Source organism: Geotrypetes seraphini, chromosome 5, assembly GCF_902459505.1.
Source record: "Geotrypetes seraphini chromosome 5, aGeoSer1.1, whole genome shotgun sequence".
Taxonomy (NCBI): domain Eukaryota; kingdom Metazoa; phylum Chordata; class Amphibia; order Gymnophiona; family Dermophiidae; genus Geotrypetes; species Geotrypetes seraphini.
Window position 1 is genome coordinate 259164863 of NC_047088.1, and position 22550 is coordinate 259187412.

General features: G+C 46.2%; 1 protein-coding gene across 3 annotated transcripts in view; it reads left to right on the forward strand.

Moving 5' to 3' along the window:
• The window catches only part of SMARCAL1 (SWI/SNF related, matrix associated, actin dependent regulator of chromatin, subfamily a like 1), a 128808-nt gene extending 116609 nt beyond the window's left edge, over positions 1-12199 (forward strand). For all 3 annotated transcript variants that reach the window (XM_033946643.1, XM_033946646.1, XM_033946644.1), the window contains 3 exons: positions 2171-2271; positions 9015-9111; positions 11916-12199. In XM_033946643.1, the coding sequence (XP_033802534.1) occupies positions 2171-2271; positions 9015-9111; positions 11916-12110 (393 nt within the window). In that variant the 3' untranslated portion in view covers positions 12111-12199. The remainder of the gene's footprint in view (positions 1-2170; positions 2272-9014; positions 9112-11915) is intronic.
• The last annotated feature ends 10351 nt before the right edge of the window (positions 12200-22550 follow it).

A 22550-nucleotide genomic window follows, 5' to 3' on the forward strand; every position in this document is an offset into this window, starting at 1 on the left:
GTCTGGTATGATATTGGCAGTGGTGATCAGCAGCATGGAGAAATTGCCCTTTTTGGGCACAGTATGGCAGAGGGCTGCTGGATGCCAAGTTTAGGAAAAGCTGACCCGACCTGTAGATGTGTGGTCACTCATGTATTCTGTAGAGCAGTGTTCCCCAAGTTAATCCTGGCGTACCTCCTTTCCAGTCAGGTTTCCAGCATATCCACCATGACTATGCATGAGATTGATTTGCTTGCACTGCCTCTATTGTATCAAAATCCTTGTGTTAAGTTTGCCATGGTGTGTACCCTAAAAGAGAGAGAAGGGATGCAGGAGTCATAACAGACACTGAAATAAAGTTTTGAGGACAAACAGGAGCAAGCCTTGTATAATGGGAAGGAATAGCTAAGGGATAATGGTTTGGAGCTCTGAAAGGGTAGACTAAGGAGTAAAGTCGAGAAACTTGGTTTCATGATGGAACACACTCCTGGAACGGGCAGGGAAGCAAAAACAGTAACAGACTTGAAAGGGCATCCTTAGCAGAACAAGTCTAGAAATGCTTGATGAGGGAGTATGGAAGAGCACAAGCTCTGATCAGTTTCTCTCATTTTGGATTTTCAGCACCAAAGAAGTCAAATCTTATTCATTTCAATTTCCTAGTATGCATCAATTTGTAAATGATTATATTAAGGTCCACCCTTTTCATGATCAGAGTTTTAGTTTAAGATTCTGATACCTCACCACAAATATTATTAGCAGTAAATATACCTATGTTAGGTTAATTTGGCACAGAAGACCTTAGGAGTATTTTTCAATGGTTTAAGCTATTTATTTTAGTATCCAGGTTTGTGGGTAACGATGAGAAGGGAGGGATGCTGTGGATGAACTAAATAAAGAATTTAATATGCTGAACAACCCAAGAGGGTGGAGTACAGAGGACAAACATGACAGAACTGCTCAGGAGAAGGAATAATACCCCACAAGCAACATGCCATCTAAACTGTGTGGAGTCCTCTAACTGCATTATAGCCAGTGGTGGTTGGTACTTCTCTTATGTTTTCAATCACTAGGGTCAAGCAGGTCCTCTGGAGTCTTGCAGAACATGTCTATCCCTTGCTGAAAAGGTTCTGGTCCCAAGACTGCCTCACATACTCTGCCGTCTCTGGTACAGATGCATCTGGGGACGGTCTCTTTAGAAAGAATAAACACACATGCAGACTGTTTGCATATCCAAAGAGATGTCCCCTTTATTCAGTAAACAAACACATATTTATAGTCCCCCCTTTGTGCATGCGCATTCACAAGCTAGATATGGGTGTAGTTTCTGAGGAAAGCTAAGTTTCGTTTCTGAGGAAAACAAAATTTCATTTTACAGGCAAACAGGAAGGGGGGGAGGGAACTTCCACAGCCAGTACAAGCAGTCATAGTTACAGATAACAAAAAGAGAAAAAATGTTTTGTGATTTCTTGTGTAGCAAAATAAGCTTACAAAGAATATACCCCTACATTTGCTATTGAAAATGTGATATTGAAACAGCACTCCCGCTGGCAGGCATGTAAGTGGAGGACTCCCACACAGCTTAGAGGGAATTTTGCCCACAAGCAGTCATGCTCAGTGGCTGGCAGCTGAAGCATATCCTTACATAGGTCATCGATTGTGGTGGTATCTACCCAGGTGAATTGGTGATTGCTTTGGCATCAATGAGCAGTTGGTAAAGAGCAGGTCTATTGGTGCGCCAAGGGTTGGGGTTGGTCGTTGACCAGATGTTTCAGGATTCTCAGGGGAGATGCCTTGCATTGCAAGGATCCTTGCAGGGGCATGGTGTAACTATTGTGAATGTGTACGGCCCTAATGTTGACCAGGGACCATTGTAGATGGGACTGCATAGCCCACTTGTACTATTGCCAAAAGTCAGTGTGTTCTCAGTCTCCACCTGCTGGTGGAGGAGTGTAACCCATCCGTGTGTGCCGGTGTGGAGGGACTAAAAGAAAGAAAATTAGCAGGTAAGAACCTAATTTCTCCTGTCAATCTGCCAGACTGACCCAGCAATAGCTAGGAACTAGTAAAGCATGGTTATGGTTATTTGTTTATTTGATATACCGCCTTTCCTTCACAGATATAAAAGCGTTGCATAGTGTGGAGGAAAAATTAATGTTGGCTCTACCTCTGACCCTTCTCCTTTATCCTCCAGGTTCTCATACAGGCAGAAGATCGTGTACATCGCATTGGACAGTCCAGTTCTGTGAATATTCATTATCTCGTGGCTAAGGGCACTGCTGATGATTATCTATGGTATGGAAATAGAGCACAGAGATGAAATACATCTATGTCTTATATTCTAGCTCAGGGCTCCCCAAGTCTGGTCCTCGAGATCTACTGGCAGACCAGGTTTTCAGGATATCCACAATGAATATGCAGGAGAGAGATTTGCATACCAAGAAGGCAGTGTAGACAAATCTTTCTCATGCATATTCATTGTGGATATCCTGAAAACCAGGCCTGCCAGTAGATCTCGAGAATCAGACTTGGGCAGCTCTGTTCTAGCTAATTAGGGGTCCCTTAAGGGTATGTAAAAAATGCTATATTTGCAGCATAAGAATATCCATACTGGGTCAGACCAATGGTCCATCTAGTCCAGTATCCTATTTCCAACAGTGGCCATTCTAGGTCACAAGTACCTGGGAGAAATCCAAAGTAATTGGCAGATGCTGCTGCAGGGAATATTTTCTGGCTGTATCAAATACATCTATTTGGAAATAAGTTTTGGAGAGTCATGTGATTCTGGGCATTGGGATGGCTATAAGTTAGACCATCTCCTGCAGATAGCCCTTAAACTCTTCAGAATTTAAAGCCCTAGAAGGAAATGTAAAAGCAGTGTGAGTGTGGGGCCAGAACCCAGTGTGTGAAAGGTAGTGGAAGGTAGAAAAATTAGAATATTGAAGAGTGTTGAATAAGTCTGCAAAGCTACAGAAGGGAAGTTACAATAAGGGAAAGTTGGATGAAGCCAAGATTATGCTGAAGGGCGAAAACAGTGTTGGCAACCTTGGAAATCTCTAAAAATGTCTCAGCAGTGCTCAAGGGGAGACTGAATATACAACAGATGAGATCAAGGAAAGAACTGACTTTCAGTTGCAGTGTATATCAGAATTGGAAAGTAGAATATTGGCGCAGAGGAGTAAGAAAGGATTATGCAACAAGTGGCAAGCTCAAAAGAGAAAACACTGTACTATTACTCAACAGGATGGAAGAACAAGAAAGTCATAACAGGAGGAGTAACTTCCATGTAGTCAACTTGTGGAAGTGGTGCAGGACATAGAAACATGAAGGCAGATAAAGGCTAAATGGCCCTTCCAGTCTTCCCATCCACAACATCCATTATCTCCTCCTCTCCCTATTGGCTAAGGCTCTTAACATTTGCATCTGCTCTTCCTATAGGCTAAGGCTCTTTACACCTGCCTTGTGGTGTCATAGAACTTTATGGTTATAGAAACATGATGGCTTATAAAGGCCAAATGGCCCATCCGCAGCATCCACTATCTCCTCCGCTCCCTATTGGCTAAGGCTTTTTACACCTACATTGTAAGGTCATAGAGCTTTATGTTTATAGGTTAAGGCTCTTAACATTTGCATTGTGAGGTCATAGAGCTTTATGGTTATAGAAACATGATGGCAGATAAAGGTCAAATGGCCCATCCAGTCTGCCCATTTTCAGCATCCACTATCTCCTCCTCTCCCTATTGGCTAAGGCTCTTTACACCTGCATTGTGATGTCATAAAACTTTATGGTTATAGGAATATAGTAACATGAGTGCAAATAAAGGCCAAATAGCCCAACCAGTCTTCCCATCCACAACATCCACTATCTCCCTATTTGTAGACATGAAGCTCCACAAATTGTTTAGAATTTGGTTTTCAGAACAGCTGCACTTGAATCCTCTGTAAGGCATGTAGCATTGTGAGTGTGTGCACTCACTGCATTGGCTTGCAGTGGGAAGTCCCAGGCTAGCTACTGCATGCTACTTTGGGCTGGAAAAGAATGGCTGGAGTATAAGGACAATTGAGCGCTGCTATTCAAACTAGGTAGTGGAAGCATGGGAAGGAGTTTTGTGCCAGTGTTCATACAGATATGGGGTTCTGGTGTGACCACTGATTTCTCTTAGTCCTGTTTTTAGTTTTGTAATCTCTTGATTGTAGTTAAAAGGGGATAGATTCTGTACAAGCGTAAGGAAGTTCTTCTTCACCCAGAGAGTGGTAGAAAACTGGAACGCTCTTCCGGAGGCTATTATAGGGGAAAACACCCTCCATGGATTCAAGATAAAGTTAGACAAGTTCTTGCTGAACCAGAACATACGCAGGTAAGGCTAATCTGTTAGGGCACTGGTCTTTGACCTAAGGGCCACTGTGGGAGCGGACTGCTGGGCACGATGGACCACTGGTCTGACCCAGCAGCAGCAATTCTTATGTTAGGTCCTAATTACTCTGCTATGAGCAAACCGTGAACTACACTCTCTCTATGTACAGAGTTATAAGAGGAAGTACAAAAGACCTCACATACTAGAATTGATAGTATTTCTTTATTTCCCACAATACAAACAGTACTCATTTCCAATAGTATGTCACACTTTAGCTGAAATTGATGTAACCCATGTTAATTTATGTCCCTTATAAATTTTGTATTCTGGATTTGCTGTTACTTAGGCAAATGTCCAGGCGGGGCTCTCTCATTCTCTCATGATCTTTCCACCGGCTAAAGTGTGACATAGTTTTGGCAATAAGTACTATAATTAGTATAATGCGATATGAAGAAAGATTTATTATCTGGCCTAGGGCTAGATGCACTAAAGATAGCGACTCGACCGCTGTTGGCCAATTCTCCAGCAGCGATCGATGCGCTATCAAGTGTGCATTTGCATTCAAATGTGACTGATCAATCGCTCAGTGAACAATTGACACAAGCACAGAGCCCTAACAGCAGTGACAGGGGAAGCAGCCTCCTGTCACTGCTGTTAGGGCACCGCAACCCCCACATGGCAGCGAAAATGGCAGGAGGGATGCCTACTCCCTCTTGCCAATGTGACTCTACTCTTCACTCCATGTCAGCGAAGCAGCAGGAGGGATGCCCACTCCTTCCTGTCACCAGAGGACCCCTTCTGTCCCCCACCACCCCAAAAAAATGGCAGGAGGAATGCCCACCCCACCCTGCCGATGTACCTTACATAGAAATAGACGGCAGATAAGGGCCACGGCCCATCAAGTCTGCCCACTCCAATGACCCTCCCTATCTTTCTTTGCGGATAGATCCCACATGTCTGTCCCATCTGGCATGCTGCTGGCCTCAATAACCTGAAGTGGAAGACTATTCCAGCGATCAACCACCCTTTCGGTGAAGAAGAACTTCCTAGTGTCACCGTGCAGTTTCCCGCCCCTGATTTTCCACCGATGCCCCCTTGTTGCCGCAGGACCCTTGAAAAAGAAGATATCCTCTTCCACCTCGATGCGACTTGTGAGGTACTTGAACGTCTCGATCATATCTCCCCTCTCTCTACGTTCCTCAAGTGAGTAGAGCTGCAACTTCCCTAACCGCTCCTCGTATGGGAGCTCCTTGAGTCCCGAGACCATCCTGGTGGCCATTCTCTGGACCGATTCCAGTCTCAGCACATCCTTGCGGTAATGTGGCTTCCAAAATTGCACACAGTACTCCAGGTGCGGTCTCACCATGGATCTATACAGTGGCATAATGACTTCAGGTTTACGGCTGACGAAACTCCTGCGTATGCAACCCATGATTTGCCTTGCTTTGGATGAAGCTTGCTCAACTTGATTTGCAGACTTCATGTCTTCCCTGACAATCACCCCTAAGTCTCTTTCTGCTTCAGTTTTTGTCAAGATCTCGCCATTTAGGGTGTAAATCCTGCATGGATTTCGGCTTCCCAGGTGCATGACTTTGCATTTTTTGGCATTGAAACTGAGTTGCCAGGACCTAGACCAGTGCTCCAGTAGAAGTAGGTCATGCATCATATTGTCTGCCATTGAATTATTGTCTGTTGTGCTCTTGTTTACTACATTGCTTAGCTTGGCATCATCGGCGAATAATGTTATTCTTCCTCGGAGCCCTTTTGTCAAGTCTCTTATGTAGATGTTGAACAAGATCGGGCCCAGGACAGATCCCTGTGGCACTCCACTTATCACCTCTGACATTTTGGAAGGGGTGCCATTCACCACTACCCTCTGAAGCCTACCTCCAAGCCATTTCCCAACCCAATTTGTCAATGTGTCGCCCAAACCTAAAGAACTCATCTTGCTTAGCAACCTGCGGTGTGGTACGCTATCAAATGCTTTGCTGAAATCCAGGTAGACGATGTCCAGGGACTCACCAGCATCCAGCTTCCTCGTCACCCAGTCAAAGAAGCTGATCAGGTTGGATTGGCAGGATCTCCCCTTAGTAAATCCATGTTGGCGGGGATCCCGTAGATTCTCCTCGTCCATGATTCTATCCAATTGGTGTTTGATTAGGGTTTCCATTAGTTTGCTCACTATTGATGTGAGATTCACTGGTCTGTAATTTGCCATCTCCATCTTGGAGCCTTTCTTGTGGAGTGGAATGACGTTAGCTGTCTTCCAGTCCATCGGGACGTTACCTGTACTAAGGGAGAGATTGAAGAGCACGGATAGCGGTTCCGCTAGGACATCACCCAACTCCCTGAGCACCCTAGGGTGTAGGTTGTCAGGCCCCATTGCCTTGTTGACCTTGATTTTTGACAGCTCGCAATAGACGCTGCTGGGTGTAAACTTGAAATTACTAAATGGGTCAACTAATTTAACCCTTGTCTCTGACTGAGGGCCGGTTCCCGGTGCCTCGCGGGTGAAGACTGAGCAGAAGTATTTATTTAACAGTTGGGCTTTTTCCGAGTCCGTTTCTACATAGTCTCCGTCTGGTTTTCTGAGACGTACTATCCCGCCCGAGTTCTTATTTCTGTCACTGATATACCTGAAGAAAGATTTATCTCCTTTCTGGATGTTCTTTGCTAGAGACTCCTCCATGCGGAATTTGGCCTCCCTAACTGCTGCTTTGACGGCCCTTGACTTGGCCAGATATTCTACTCTAGAGTCCTGTGTCTCTGATTGTTTGTAAGAGATGAATGCTTTTTTCTTCTTTTTGATGATGTCCGAGATCTCCGTAGAGAACCACTGTGGCTTGTTGTTCCTACTCCGTTTGCTTACTGATTTAACATAGTGGTTTGTTGCTTCCTGTATGGTGGCTTTCAGAGTTGACCACATTTCTTCCACGGTGTCGGTGTCTGCTTGGCTTTGTAGTGCCTGGTGAACGAAGTCTCCCATGTTTTGGAAGTTTGTGTCTTTGAATTTGAGAACCTTGGTCATTGTGGTAGATTTCGTGAAACCTTTCCTGAGACTGAACCATATCATATTGTGGTCACTGGAGGCCAAAGTTTCACCCACCAAGACCTCTGTGATACTTTCCCCATTGGTAAGTACTAGGTCCAGTATTGCCTGATCCCTTGTTGGTTCAAATACCAGTTGCCTGAGTCTTGCTCCATTCAAAGAGTTTAATAGCTTCCTGCTGCTGCCGGAAGCAGAGGAAAGAGTGACCCAATCCACATCAGGCATGTTGAAGTCACCTACCAATACTGTGTCACCGCACATGGTGATATTCTCTATATCTCCGATTAATTCCATATCTAGGTCATCTTGATGTCTTGGGGGTCTGTATACTACGCCAAGATACAGGCATTTGTCCTTCCCTCTGGCCAAATTTACCCAAAGGGATTCCCCAGTGTACTGTACATCCGTGATTCTGGTGACCTTGTGTAAACGTTGGAAGCACGAAGCTAGCATAGAGGCTCCTGCTTCGACTACCGGTTCCAAATGACGTACCTTCCCCTCCCCAGTGCATCATGGGCACTGAAAATATTGAGCGCTAAGGGGGAAATTATGTATAGAACACCGGTCTCAGCAGCTACCTAAGAAGCAGCTGAGAATCGCACACCAGCGTCCTATACAGAATTGCGTCTGCCCTAACGGGCAGATGCTTAACCACCGTGATCAGCTGAGCGGCTACAACAGGGAACCTCTCTCCCCGTGAAGTCCCCTGACAGGAGGGATGCGTCCTACTGCCACCCCCCAGAAATTCCCAACCCCCCCCAAATGATGACACTCCTCCTCCAGACCTCCCACACTGACCCAAACTATGGGCCCCCCGACACCCCACTCCAAAATGATGGGCTTTCCCAGTGCATTCTGGGATGTACTTGAGAGAGCCTAAGGCTCTGATTGGCTCAGATGCCTAAGGCCCCTCCCATAGGAGTGGCCTTAGGCACCTGGGCCAATCGGAGTCTTAGGCCTCCTTCCCACCTTGCAATGAGCACACTGGTAAAAAGGGAAGAGTTTTTCATTATTATAAAGAGCTGTACTATAGAAAGAAGCTGGATGATTTAGTACAGGGGGTCCCCAAAGTCCCTCCTTGAGGGCCGAATCCAGTTGGGTTTTCAGGATTTCCCCAATGAATATGCATGAGATTTATGTGCATGCGCTGCTTTCAATGTATATTCATTGGGGAAATCCTGAAAACAACTGGATTCGGCCCTCAAGGAGGGACTTTGGGGACCCCTGATTTAGTATGAGATCTGTTTTGTAAAACAGCTGGCTGGCTGGCTTGAATAAGCTTATAAAGGCTGGCCTATTTGCAGATGACTGCTTATTATTTACAGGGAATGTGGTACAAGTAATATTCAAAATAGTGAACTTTTCTCAATATTAAGTTTTCATGGGTTAAGGGTTAATTTTGAGAAATCAGAATCTATGTCCCTCAAGATATGACTAAAAGCAGACTGATGGGGTTCATTTTCCCTTCTGATGGACATCAGAGCATCTTATATTTAAATATCTAAGGGTATGGATTCTAAAGAGAGTGGAGAAGCTGTACAGATTGAATGCAAAGGACAGGATTGATCAACCCCCGAAACAATTGGAATCAAAAATGTTTCTTGTCATAATAGAGATTATTTTTGTCCCCACAGGCCTATGATTCAAGAAAAGATGAAGGTTCTTGGCCAGGCTGGTCTGTCGGAAACAAACTTCTCCCAAACAACGGAATCAACTGATTTCTTCTATAAGGTAAAGGATGTAAGCAGCCTTATCCCCTGTAATGACATCGTCTGACGTGTGGTTAATGCAAGCTGGGCTCATTGTCTTCCCTCTATGGCAGGGGTGTCAAAGTCCCTCCTTGAGGGCCGCAATCCAGTCGGGTTTTCAGGATTTCCCCAATGAATATGCATGAGATCTATTAGCATACAATGAAAGCAATGCATTTTCATGCATTTTCATTGGGGAAATCCTGAAAACCCGACTGGATTGCGGCCCTCAAGGAGGGACTTTGACACCCCAGCTCTATAGGCAGTGTTAAGACAAAATCATATAGGAAAGAATGATTCTCAGAAGTTGTCCCAATTCTATTTAAGGTTCAGGAAACTTCTTTAAAATTTTCAGAAAGATGTTAATTAATGCATTTTATAATACACAATGTTATTGTTAGCATTCTAGTCTTCTGTCTTTTGTAAACTGCTTAGAACTCCTGGTTTAGATAGTATATAAATACATAGTTATTGTTATCTTTTATTTTTTTCTTATTAAATTAGTCATGTGAGTAAAATGTTAAAGTAATTTAACCCTTTATTGGACATTGTTGCTCAGAAGCAACATGTGTTTCTATGGCTCTTACAGGAGATCCCGTAATAAGCACTGATTTTATACACCGATTATTTCAAAAAGTATGTACCTCAAACACCTAATTATCAAAATAGTTGTGAATTTTTCAACTATTTTCTCCACAACCCTTTTATGTAACCTTATCAAGATCCTCAGCGGCACCACTTAGAGCTCGATTTGTCTCATTGCTCTAAGCTTTACGTGTCAGATCGTCATCGGATCCAGTTTTCACCTTCTTAATCTTATTTATACGTTTAATTTTAGCTTTTGCTTTTACTTATATTTATTGCTTTAAAGCAGAGAAAGGAAAATGGTAAAACCAGAGGACATAATTTGAGGTTAAGGGGTGGTAGATTCAGGGGCAATGTTAGGAAATTCTACTTTACGGAGAGGGTGGTGGATGCCTGGAATGCGCTCCCGAGAGAGGTGGTGGAGAGTAAAACTGTGACTGAGTTCAAAGAAGCGTGGGATGAACACAGAAGATTTAGAATCAGAAAATAATATTAAATATTGAACTAGGCCAGTACTGGGCAGACTTGCATGGTCTGTGTCTGTATATGGCCGTTTGGTGGAGGATGGGCAGGGGAGGGCTTCAATGGCTGGGAGGGGTAGATGGGCTGGAGTAAGTCTTAACAGAGATTTCGGCAGTTGGAACCCAAGCACAGTACAGGGTAAAGCTTTGGATTCTTGCCCAGAAATAGCTAAGAAGAAAAAATTAAAAAAAAAAAAAAAAAATTTTAAATTGAATCAGGTTGGGCAGACTGGATGGACCATTCAGGTCTTTATCTGCCATCATCTACTATGTTACTATGTTAAGCATATACTTAGCTTAAATCATGTGGTCTCTGGCTAGGGATTCAATGCTGACATGTTTCGCTTGCACAGCTTTCTCAAGGCTTAACCCCTATAAAATTGCTCCCCTAATTTGCGCTCTTGAGATGCTAAGAAACAAATAAAGTAGAGTGAGTGAGCAGCGAGATGATAATAAAGACAGTCCTCCAGTACTCAAAGTGATTTGCTCGGGCAGTGGTGCTTAATATCACCTCTGACTGCCACCAACAGCAATGGTCAGGTCAGGGGATGTGTGTATGGGGATGGGCCCCTGTGAGTAATAACATTTTCCCAAAATAAGATATTGAATAGGAGAGGGTGTGGGTGGGTGGTATTAATCTTATATGGTGGATGAGTATATCACTATTTTTACTATTTTGGGATGGAATTTTCTGTAACGGGATGGGATGGGAGGGTTTTCTATTCTAATAATAATTATTTAGATATTAGATGTATTACATAATATTTAAAATATTGTGGAACATAAGTATGGATTGGAATGTTGTATTTGATGTATTATATGAAAGATAATCAAGTGTGTATTTATAAGTTCATTTGATTTTTTTTTTTTTATACACTTGTTGTTATATGCAAAAATGAATAAAGAATTTAAAAAAAGGCTTAACCTCTATAAAAACAAAAGTCTTATTCTGGCTCATTTTTTGACATCAAATTATACACTTCAACTAAGCAACAATGACCTGCTTTTACACTTCTATACCGCCAGTAACTGCGACCACTAAATCTTCAGATATGGCTCTAAGTGGTGCCGCTGAGGATCTTGATAAGATTACAGAAAAGGGTTGTGGAGAAAATAGTTGAAAAATTCACAACTATTTTGATAATTAGGTCTTACAGGAGATCTGCATCTCCAAATTCCTGTTACTTGGCCCTGTTGCTCTCATTCAACATCAAGTTACATAAAGCAGCCATTTCACCATCTGCCAATTAAAGGGTTAAAATTAAAGCACAAATTGATAGAAAAGGTCATTTTTTTTTTTTTTCTATTGTGGGTATGTTTCTAGTAGTAACAGGGAGGAGAGACTAAAAAATCTGTCATGCTCGCAGGCTTCTACATGTCACTGTCTTTGGCTCTATAAAAAGGATAAATCCAACATATTTTTACCCTCCAACTCTGTCCATTTAGTTTCTGACATATGTTTGGATTAATAGTACCTATGGAATCGCTGTGTCATTAAACCCTGAACATTAGCACACATTCCCTCTCTGGTCTTTTTGTTTTCAGCATCCATCTTGAAAGTTAACAAAGAACCACCTTGCCTCCTTCATATTTCAGACTCCCTTTTTCTTGATAGCATGGTGAAGGCTGATCCAAATGAGAATCATTCTTATAATTTTGGATGGTTTCATTTGTACTGCAGGATCCAAAGCAGAAGACCATCTATGACCTGTTCCAGAGGTCATTCTCAAAGGACGGAGATGAGGTGGATGAGGCTTTGCTACTGGAGGCCTGCCAGGAGATGGAGCAAGAGAGCATCACCCTCAGTGTGGACAGCACTGACTCAACAAGCCCCTGCAAGAAGAGGCGCATTGATGACTTCTTCAGCAAGCAGTGACGGATGACTGTTACCTTGTAGCATAATAAAGTGATTTGCTATTCAATCATTGCCATGTACAGATGATTTATTTTGCGTATGTGTAAATAAATAAAAACTATATTAAAAAGTTAGTCTCCTTTTTCAGTAGGTATTATTATTAAGTACAGTCAAACCTCGGTTTACGAGTAACCCGGTTTGCGAGTGTTTTGCAAGACGAGCAAAACACTCAGCAAACTTTTGACTCGTAAACCGAGCATTGACTCGATTTGCGGGCCCCCACCCGACCCGACCGTGGGAACCAACAGTATTGCTCCCCCTGAGGCCACCGGCGCTGCTCCCTCCCTTCACGATCGTCTCCTCCCCATCTACCGACCGGCCCTGTCCTTACCCTTGTGCCACAGGAGTTAGAAAGTGCCTGCCACCAGTCTGCTGCTGAGCCTTGAGCATCTGCGCATGCTCAAGGCCTTCTGGATCTCATCCTCACCGAGATTCTCATGAGACTCGAGATCCCATGAGAATCTCGGAGAGGGTGAGATCCAGAAGGCCTGAGCATGCGCAGATGCTCAAGGCTCAGCAGCAGACCGGCGGCAGGCACTTTCTATCACTGGCGGTGCAGGGCCAGTCAGGGAGAGGGGGGAAGAGGCGATAGCAGCACCGGTGGCCTCGGGTGGAGCACGGGAGTCGGGGTGCGTCCAGCAGGAGTGAGCCAGCACCTGAGAGTCCCAGCAGAGGAGGTAGTGGCATCCGGGGGGGGGGGGGGGGGGCAGCATCCGGGAGCTCTGTTGTGGCGGCAGTGGCGGCGTTTGCTTAGCCAGCACTACCCGCAGTGAGAGGCAGCGCACAGCAGCAGAGGAGGAGAATTGGAGGAGCCACATGGATGGGTCTGTGGCAGAGGCAGCGGTGGAGGCAACCCTAATGGTAATTAAGTTTTTGGGGATGTGGAATGAATTTTTCAAGTTTACACTAATTCTTATGGGAAAAGTTGCTTTGATATAAGAGTGTTTTGGTTTAAAAGCATGCTTATGGAATTAATTATGCTCGTAAACCAAGGTAACACTACTATCAAATTAATGTTGTCTCATGGTGACCCAGTGGATAGTGGTCCTGACCTACTACTGCTACTATGAATTATTTCTATAGCGCTATCAGATACAGGTACAGAATCACAAAGAAGGAAATAGTCCCTGCTCGAAAGAGCTTACAATCTAAACAGACAAACAGGATGTCATAGATACAGATAAGGTTATGGATTGAAAGCTATATCAAAAAGGGGTTTCAGTCTGCTTTTAAACAACGGAAGAGGCTTGGCAGACAAACTTGGGTAATTTATTCCTGTGTTTGGTTTTCAGTTAGACTTAGCTGCTCTGATGGGCTTCTGCTTTTGTGTTGACCTTCAACTTTGCTAAACATGACATTTTTCTCAAATGATCTTTCTCTTTCATACTTTGGACACAAGCAGAGTCAAAGTCTTGTCATTTTCAACTTCCAAGGAAAGCTTAAGTTTGGTCACCTTCAGTACCAATTGATTTATTCTTCAGTAGTCCAAGGTATACACAGTTCTCCAGCACATAATTTGAAAATATTGATTTTCTTCCCGTCTTACTTTTTGACTATCTAACTTTCACATCCATATAACACTGAAAATACCATGACTTGGACAAGTTGAATCTTTCTATGCAGAGATGCTTCTCTTCACTTGAAGATCTTTTCTAGGTCCTTCATAGCAGTTTCACCAAAAGTCATCAAATTTTTTGACTTTTTTGTTGCATTGTTGATTATTGATCTAAGCCAGTGGTCTCAAATTCAAACCCTTTGCAGGGCCACATTTTGAATTTGTAGGTACATGGAGGGCCGCAAAAAAAATAGTTAATGTCTTATTAAAGAATTAACAATTTTGCATGAGGTAAAACTCTTTATCCCAGGACAAGCAGGCAGCATATTCTTAACACATGGGTGACGTCACCGACGGAGCCCTCGGTACGGACCTTTTTAACTAGAAGTTTCTAGATGGCCGCACCGCGCGTGCGCGAGTGCCTTCCCGCCCGACGGAGGAGTGCGTGGTCCCCAGTTTCTTCGTTTCCGCGGAGCGAAGAAGACGCGTGTGTTTTTTCAACGGCCGTTGAAACCACTTTTTTGCCTTCCCGCTCGCGCTTTTTTCCTTAATTTTTCTTATTTTGCCTTCGGGTATCTTTTTCTTTTGCTTTGTAAAAAAAAAAAAAAAAAACTTGCTTTTTTTCGACTTTTTTCGATTTGCCCCGGCGGGGCCTGTTGCCATTATACAGGCCTCGGGGTTCGATTTTGCGGAGGCCATTTTCCCCTTCATGCCCCCGCAGGTCGGTTTTAAGAAGTGCCAGCGGTGTGCACGCCCGATCTCCATCACTGACCCACACAATTGGTGTTTACAGTGTCTGGGTCCGGAGCATCGGGCGGACTCCTGCACCCGCTGTGCCACTCTTCAAAAGAGAACTCTTAAAAACCGAAGAATTCAACAAACTCTTCTCTTCGGCTCCGGGTCGGTGATGGACTCCTCGACATCGACAGCGGTACCACAGAAATCGGCACCGTCTACTTCGACACCGCCCGACCCCACATCGGCGTCTCTGGCGCCAGGTAAGCCGGCTAAGAAGCCTTCCTCTTCCCTCGAGCGCCCTCCAACTACGGTGGCGACGCCGATCTTACCGGCATCGCACCGATCCCGCAAGCGCTCCGCCCCGATCTCGGTGAGTGCCTCGTCATCGGCCTCCTCATCGCCGGGGCGTGGAGCGGCATCTAAGGAACCGAAGAAAAAGAAAGCGGTTCCGATGCCACCCCTCGATGACCGTATCTCGGCCATCTTAAAAGTTCAGCTCCAGGAACAGTTACAGCAACAACTCGAGCACCTGTTGCCCACTATCCTGGCACCGCTCCTTCCGGTACCAGACCGGCCCGAGCCCCGTACCGAACCACCGGTATCCACTCCTTCGGTACCTATCAACACCTCCATGCCGGTTCTTTCGGCTGAGCAGCTTCACACCCATCCAGTGGTTCACTCCCATACCACATCGGATCCTCCTCGGCACCAGGCAGTGCGTCATTCTTCCCGGGACCGGGATCGACGCCGGTCTTCCTCTCCTGGTACCGTCTCGGTGCGCTCTGGGAAATCTTTATCTAAGACCCGCCATACCGCACCTTCCACCCCGGTGTCTCGACATGCACCAGAAGTCCGAGACCCTGACTTATGGGAGGAATCCCCTCTCGGTACCGAGGAGGATCCCTCCTCATCTGATGAGGACCCGTCGGCACCCGATGCCACCTCCAAACCGGAGCAATCCTCATTTTCGAAATTCCTCAGGGAGATGTCTGCAGCCTTGTCCCTTCCTCTGGAATCAGACTCTAAAAAATCTCAAGCCTTCCTGGAGGCTTTAGATTTTGAACAACCTCCTAAGGAGTTCCTCAAGCTCCCCGTACATGACATCCTACGGGAGACTTTTTACAAAAATTGGGAGAACCCCCTTACGGTACCGGGGGCCCCCCGTAAACTGGATAATCTCTATCGAGTAATACCTATTCCAGGATTCGACAAGTCTCAATTGCCCCATGAGTCCCTTCTTGTCGAATCCACCTTGAAAAAGACTCAGGGCTCCAGTGTCTATGCCTCTACCCCTCCTGGCAGAGAGGGTAAGACCATGGACAAGTTTGGCAAGAGGCTCTACCAGAATGCCATGCTGGCCAACAGGGCAAATAATTATTCATTCCATTTTTCATTTTACATGAAACATTTGGTTCAGCAGCTGTCCGCCCTTCAGAAATACCTTCCAGAGCGCAAGGTTCCACAGTTCCAACAGCACATCTCTGGCCTTCTTCAATTGCGCAAATTTATGGTCCGCTCGATATACGACTCATTCGAGCTCACCTCTCGTGCCTCTGCCATGGCTGTAGCCATGCGCCGCCTGGCCTGGCTGAGAGTCTCCGACCTGGACATCAACCACCAGGATCGTCTAGCCAACGCCCCCTGTCTCGGGGATGAACTTTTTGGAGAGTCACTGGATTCCACCACCCAGAAACTCTCCGCCCATGAAACCAGGTGGGACACCCTGATAAAACCTAAGAAGAAGGCTCCGCCTGCCCGTCCTTATCGACCTCAGTCGTCTTACCAACGCAGGTTCTCAGCCAGGCCGCTCAATCCGCCTCCTCAACAACCTCGGCGGCCCCGTCAACAACAGCACCATACCCAGGCTCGTTCTCAGGCCACTCAACCCTCCAAGCCTCTCCAGCCTGCTAAGCAATCCCAGCCCTTTTGACTCTTCTCTCCAGGGCATAGCCAGTCATCCACCTTCGCTACCTCTTCCACAACCAATCGGAGGTCGTCTCACCATATTCTCCAGCCGTTGGGAGGTCATCACATCGGACCAGTGGGTCCTCAACATCATCCGCCACGGCTATTCTCTCAACTTCCAGACTCTTCCATCAGACAACCCTCCCGTAGAGTCTGCTTCACACTCATCTCAAACCCCCCTCCTCCTGAGGGAGGTTCAATCCCTCCTCCTTCTCAATGCCATCGAAGAAGTACCTCCAGATCAAAGGGGTCAGGGATTCTACTCCCGCTACTTCCTGGTACCCAAAAAGACGGGAGACCTCCGTCCCATTCTCGATCTCAGGGACCTCAACAAGTGTCTGGTCAAGGAGAAGTTCAGAATGCTCTCCCTTGCCACGCTCTACCCTCTTCTTGCTCAACACGACTGGCTATGTTCCCTGGACCTCAAAGAGGCCTACACTCACATCTCCATCAATCAGACTTCTCGCCGCTACCTGCGGTTCCAGGTGCTGCACCACCACTTTCAGTACAAGGTGCTACCATTCGGCCTCGCTTCCTCACCCAGGGTCTTCACCAAGTGCCTTATAGTAGTGGCGGCCTTTCTCAGGTCTCACAACCTCCAGGTATTCCCCTATTTGGACGATTGGTTGGTGAAAGCACCTACGTCTCAACTTGTACTACAGGCTACTCATCACACCATCTCTCTCCTCCACCTCCTGGGGTTCGAGATCAATTACCCCAAGTCGCATCTGATTCCCACCCAGCGACTTCAGTTCATTGGAGCAATTCTGGACACCACACTAATGAGGGCTTTTCTCCCCTCCGATCGCCAGCAAACCCTGCTCCACCTCTGTCGTCAGGTGCTTCTGCATCCCTCCATTCCTGCCCGTCAGATGATGGTCCTCCTGGGTCACATGGCCTCGACGGTGCATGTCCTTCCTCTGGCACGTCTCCACCTTCGCACACCTCAGTGGACCCTCGCCAACCAATGGTCACAGACTACGGATCTTCTTTCTCATCCCATCTCTGTGACATCATCTCTTCAGCAATCTCTCCAATGGTGGTTGAACTCCTCAAATCTTTCCAGGGGTCTTCTTTTTCATCTACCCCCTCACTCTATGATCATCACCACGGATGCATCCCCCTATGCGTGGGGAGCTCACCTGGGAGATCTACGCACCCAGGGACTTTGGACCCCACAGGAGCGTCGTCATCACATAAATTTCCTGGAACTCAGAGCCATGTTCTACGCCCTCAAGGCTTTCCAACATCTTCTCTGCCCTCAGGTTCTCCTCCTGTGCACAGACAATCAGGTCGCCATGTACTACATCAACAAGCAAGGCGGCACCGGATCTCGCCCCCTTTGTTTGGAGGCTCTACGCATCTGGACCTGGGCCACGGACCGCAATCTCTTCCTCAAAGCGGTCTATATCCAGGGCGAACAGAACTCCCTGGCCGACAATCTCAGCCGCATCCTTCAACCTCACGAGTGGACGTTGGATCCTCCGACTCTACTCTCCATCTTTGCTCGATGGGGCACTCCGCAGGTGGACCTCTTTGCAGCACCTCACAATCATCAGCTGCCCCTCTTCTGCTCCAGACTCTTCTCTCCTCACCGTCTGGCCCCGGATGCATTCCTACTCGATTGGAGGGATCGATTCCTGTATGCCTTCCCTCCACTTCCTCTGATGTTGCGGACCCTGTCCAAGCTCCGCAAGGACAACGCCACCATGATTCTCATCGCACCTCGGTGGCCTCGTCAACACTGGTTCTCCCTCCTGCTCCAACTCAGCTCCAGGGAGCCCATTCCTCTTCCTGTGTTTCCTACTCTACTTACACAGCAGCATCAGTCTCTACTGCATCCCAATCTGTCTTCACTCCACCTGACAGCTTGGTTTCTCTCGGGCTGACCTCTCCGGAGAATCTATCTCACCCGGTCCGCCTCATTTTGGACGCCTCCAGGAAACCGGCCACTCTCCAATGTTACCATCAGAAGTGGACCAGATTCTCCTCGTGGTGTCTCCGGCATCATCAGGAAACCACCTCTCTAGCGGTGGAACTTGTATTGGATTATCTGCTCTCGCTGTCCAATGCTGGCCTCAAGTCTACCTCCATCAGAGTCCACCTCAGTGCCATCACTGCGTTTCATGAGCCTATTCTCGGAAAACCCCTCACGGCTCATCCTCTGGTTTCCAGATTTATGAGAGGTCTCTTCAATATCAAACCGCCTCTCAAGCCTCCTCCTGTCGTCTGGGACCTGAATGTGGTTCTCTCAGCACTCATGAAACCTCCGTTTGAGCCTCTTGCCACAACTTCGCTCAGGCTTCTTACCTGGAAGGTGCTTTTCCTAATTGCCATCACCTCTGCCAGGAGGGTTAGCGAACTGCATGCACTGGTTGCTGACCCACCGTTCACTGTTTTTCACCATGACAAGGTTGTTCTGCGTACCCACCCTAAATTCCTTCCCAAGGTGGTCTCAGCTTTTCACCTCAACCAGTCCATTGTGTTGCCCGTCTTCTTCCCTAAACCTCACTCGCATCCTGGGGAACAGGCGTTGCACACGCTGGATTGTAAGCGTGCCCTTGCTTACTACCTTGATCGTACCAGAGCTCACCGAACATCCCCTCAGCTATTTTTGTCTTTCGATCCCAACCGTTTGGGTCGTCCTGTCTCCAAACGGACACTTTCAAATTGGCTTGCTGCCTGTATTGCATTCTGCTATGCTCGGGCCGGTCTCTCACTGGAAGGAGCTGTCACGGCCCACAGAGTCCGAGCTATGGCTGCTTCTGTAGCTTTCCTCCGTTCCACGCCCATCGAGGAAATTTGCAAGGCAGCCACTTGGTCCTCAGTTCACACATTCACTACTCACTACTGTCTGGATGCGTTCTCCAGACGGGATGGACACTTCGGCCAATCTGTGTTACAAAATTTATTTTCATAATGGCCAACCATCCCCCCTCCCTCTTTGTTAGCTTGGAGGTCACCCATGTGTTAAGAATATGCTGCCTGCTTGTCCTGGGATAAAGCACAGTTACTTACCGTAACAGGTGTTATCCAGGGACAGCAGGCAGATATTCTTACGTCCCACCCACCTCCCCGGGTTGGCTTCTTAGCTGGCTTATCCTAACTGGGGACCACGCACTCCTCCGTCGGGCGGGAAGGCACTCGCGCACGCGCGGTGCGGCCATCTAGAAACTTCTAGTTAAAAAGGTCCGTACCGAGGGCTCCGTCGGTGACGTCACCCATGTGTTAAGAATATCTGCCTGCTGTCCCTGGATAACACCTGTTACGGTAAGTAACTGTGCTTTATAGTTTATAAATCTTTCCTTTTGACTAAGTATTAATAATAATATTGTCATTTATAGCTAAAGAGACATATGAGCAAGAAACTTTTATTTTACTATTGTGATTACGATAAACATACCGAGGGCCTCAAAATAGTACCTGGGGCTGCGAGTTTGAGACCACTGATCTAAGCAGTAAAGTTGTAAACTATTTCTAATGCTTCTCCATCAAAGATGAAACTTTATCTTCACATTAAAGTGCTGGCCCATTTTGAAACTGTTCCTCGATTCTTTAGATTTACATTGATGATTCTAACAATGTTCTCATTTCTATTTTAGAAATCATTGATGAATTTTCCCAATTTACTTTGAAGATTCTAACAATGTTGTTTTCATTTCAGTATATTCCAACTTAATGTTCTTACTTTTATGTAAAGAATTAAATATTGCAAACCGAGTCGAGCTCTATCATAAGGATGACCCAGTATAAAAACCTAAAGATTGGATTGAACGTTTCAGCCCATCTTTACTTTCAGCCAGTAACTTGGTATCATCAGATAAAGTAGATTGTTGAGTGTTTCACCAATTTTCACACTTCACATTTGTTCAGTGTTGCTTCTCGATTTGTTCTGCATATAGTTTGAACAGGTAAGGAGAAAATATGTAGCCTTGTCCTCCATCTAATTTTGAACCCTCTGTGAGAACTATCAGGGCTGTAGCTCACTGGTTGAGCTGCTGTCTCTGCACCCAGAGATTGTGACCCAGTGCCCACAGCATTGAATGTCAGCTTTGAAATGTCAAAGCGACTAAAAGGCAGTATAAAAGTCCCCATTCCCTTTCTGATATACCCATGCTTCTTAATGTGGCCCAGAGCTTTTAATGTTCTATGCAGTCAAAGGCTTTGCTATAATTAATGAAACAAATGTAATCTAATCTAATCCTTAGATTTGTATACCGCATCATCTCCACGTTCGCAGAGCTCGGCACGGTTTATGTATCCTTTTGGTATTGTTTCATTTTTCAAAGATCTTTCTCACATCCATGATCTCTTGTTCCTTACCCTTACCTGAATCATCTTAAGAACATAATAATTGGCATACTGGGACAGACTAAAGATCCATCAAGCCCAGTATCCTGTTTTCCAACATTGGCCAAACCAGGTCCCAAGTACCTAATTACTGTATTTTTTGCTCCATAAGATGCACCTGACCATAAGACGCACCCTAGATTTAGAGGAGGAAAACAAGAAAAAAACAAAACATTCTGAACCAAATTCTCCCTGCCAGGCTCTGCACCCAACCCCACACTCCTTGCTAGACTCTGCACCCTGTCCCCCCTCTGGTGGTCTAGTGGTAGGCTGGGGCAGGGCACAGGGCAGGCAGGGAAAGGGTGCAGGGCAGGCAGGCCTAGTGGCAGGTCCAGAACTGAATCGACATCGCTCCTAGCTAGAAGCTTTTCAAAACCCGGACAAAGTGCCGGGGTTTGAAAAGCCGTCTGGATGCCAGGACACGCCACCCTCACAGTTTGGAGCCTTAACTTTTCTCAATGGTATATAAGAACATAAGCATCGCCTCTGCTGAGTCAGACCATGGGTCCATCACGCTCAGCAGCCCGCTCCTGCGGCGCCCCCCCCCCAGGTCCATGACCTGTAAGTGATCTTTTTACCTAAAACATTTTATTCTCTAATCATTTAATATCCTGTATAGTAACCATCTAACTACACCCTTCAATCCCCTTTTCCTTCAGGAAATCATCCAATCCCTTTTTGAAATCCAATATCGTACTCTGTCCTATTACCTCCTCTGGAAGCACATTCCAGGTATCCACCACCCTTTGAGTGAAGAAAAACTTCCTAGCATTTGTTCTGAATCTGTCACCTTTCAGTTTTTTTGAATACCCTCTTGTTTTTGTTGCCCCCGCTAGTCTGAAGAATCTGTCCCTCTCTACCTTCTCTATCCCCTTCATGATCTTATAAGTTTCTATCATGTCCCCTCTAAGTCTCCGCTTCTCCAGGGAAAAGAGCCCCAGCCTTTCAGCATATGAAAGGTTTTCCATGCCTTTTATCAACCTTGTTGCTCTTCTCTGGACCCTCTCAAATATCGCCATATCCTTCTTAAGGTACGGCGACCAGTACTGAACGCAGTACTCAAGATGCGGGCGCACCATCACCCAATACAGTGCCAGGATAACTTTGTTCTGGTCGTGATACCTTTTATCCCAGGACAAGCAGGCAGCATATTCTTAACACATGGGTGACGTCACCGACGGAGCCCTCGGTACGGACCTTTTTAACTAGAAGTTTCTAGTTGGCCGCACCGCGCGTGCGCGAGTGCCTTCCCGCCCGACGGAGGAGTGCGTGGTCCCCAGTTTCTTCGTTTCCGCGGAGCGAAGAAGACGCGTGTGTTTTTTCAACGGCCGTTGAAACCACTTTTTTGCCTTCCCGCTCGCGCTTTTTTCCCTATTTTTTCTTCTTTTGCCTTCGGGTTTATTTTTCCTTTGATCTGTAAAAAAAAAACAAAAAAAAAACTTTGCTTTTTTCCCCTTTTTTCGATTTGCCCCGGCGGGGCCTGTTGCCATTATACAGGCCTCGGGGTTCGATTTTGCGGAGGCTGTTTTCCCCTTCATGCCCCCGCAGGTCGGTTTTAAAAAGTGCCAGCGGTGTGCACGCCCGATCTCCATCACTGACCCACACAATTGGTGTTTGCAGTGTTTGGGTCCAGAGCATCGGGCGGACTCCTGCACCCGCTGTGCCACTCTTAAAAAGAGAACTCTCAAAAACCGAAAAATCCAACAAACTCTTTTGTTCGGCACCGGGTCGGCGAAGGACTCCTCGACATCGACAGCGGTCCCACAGAAATCGGCACCGTCTACTTCGACACC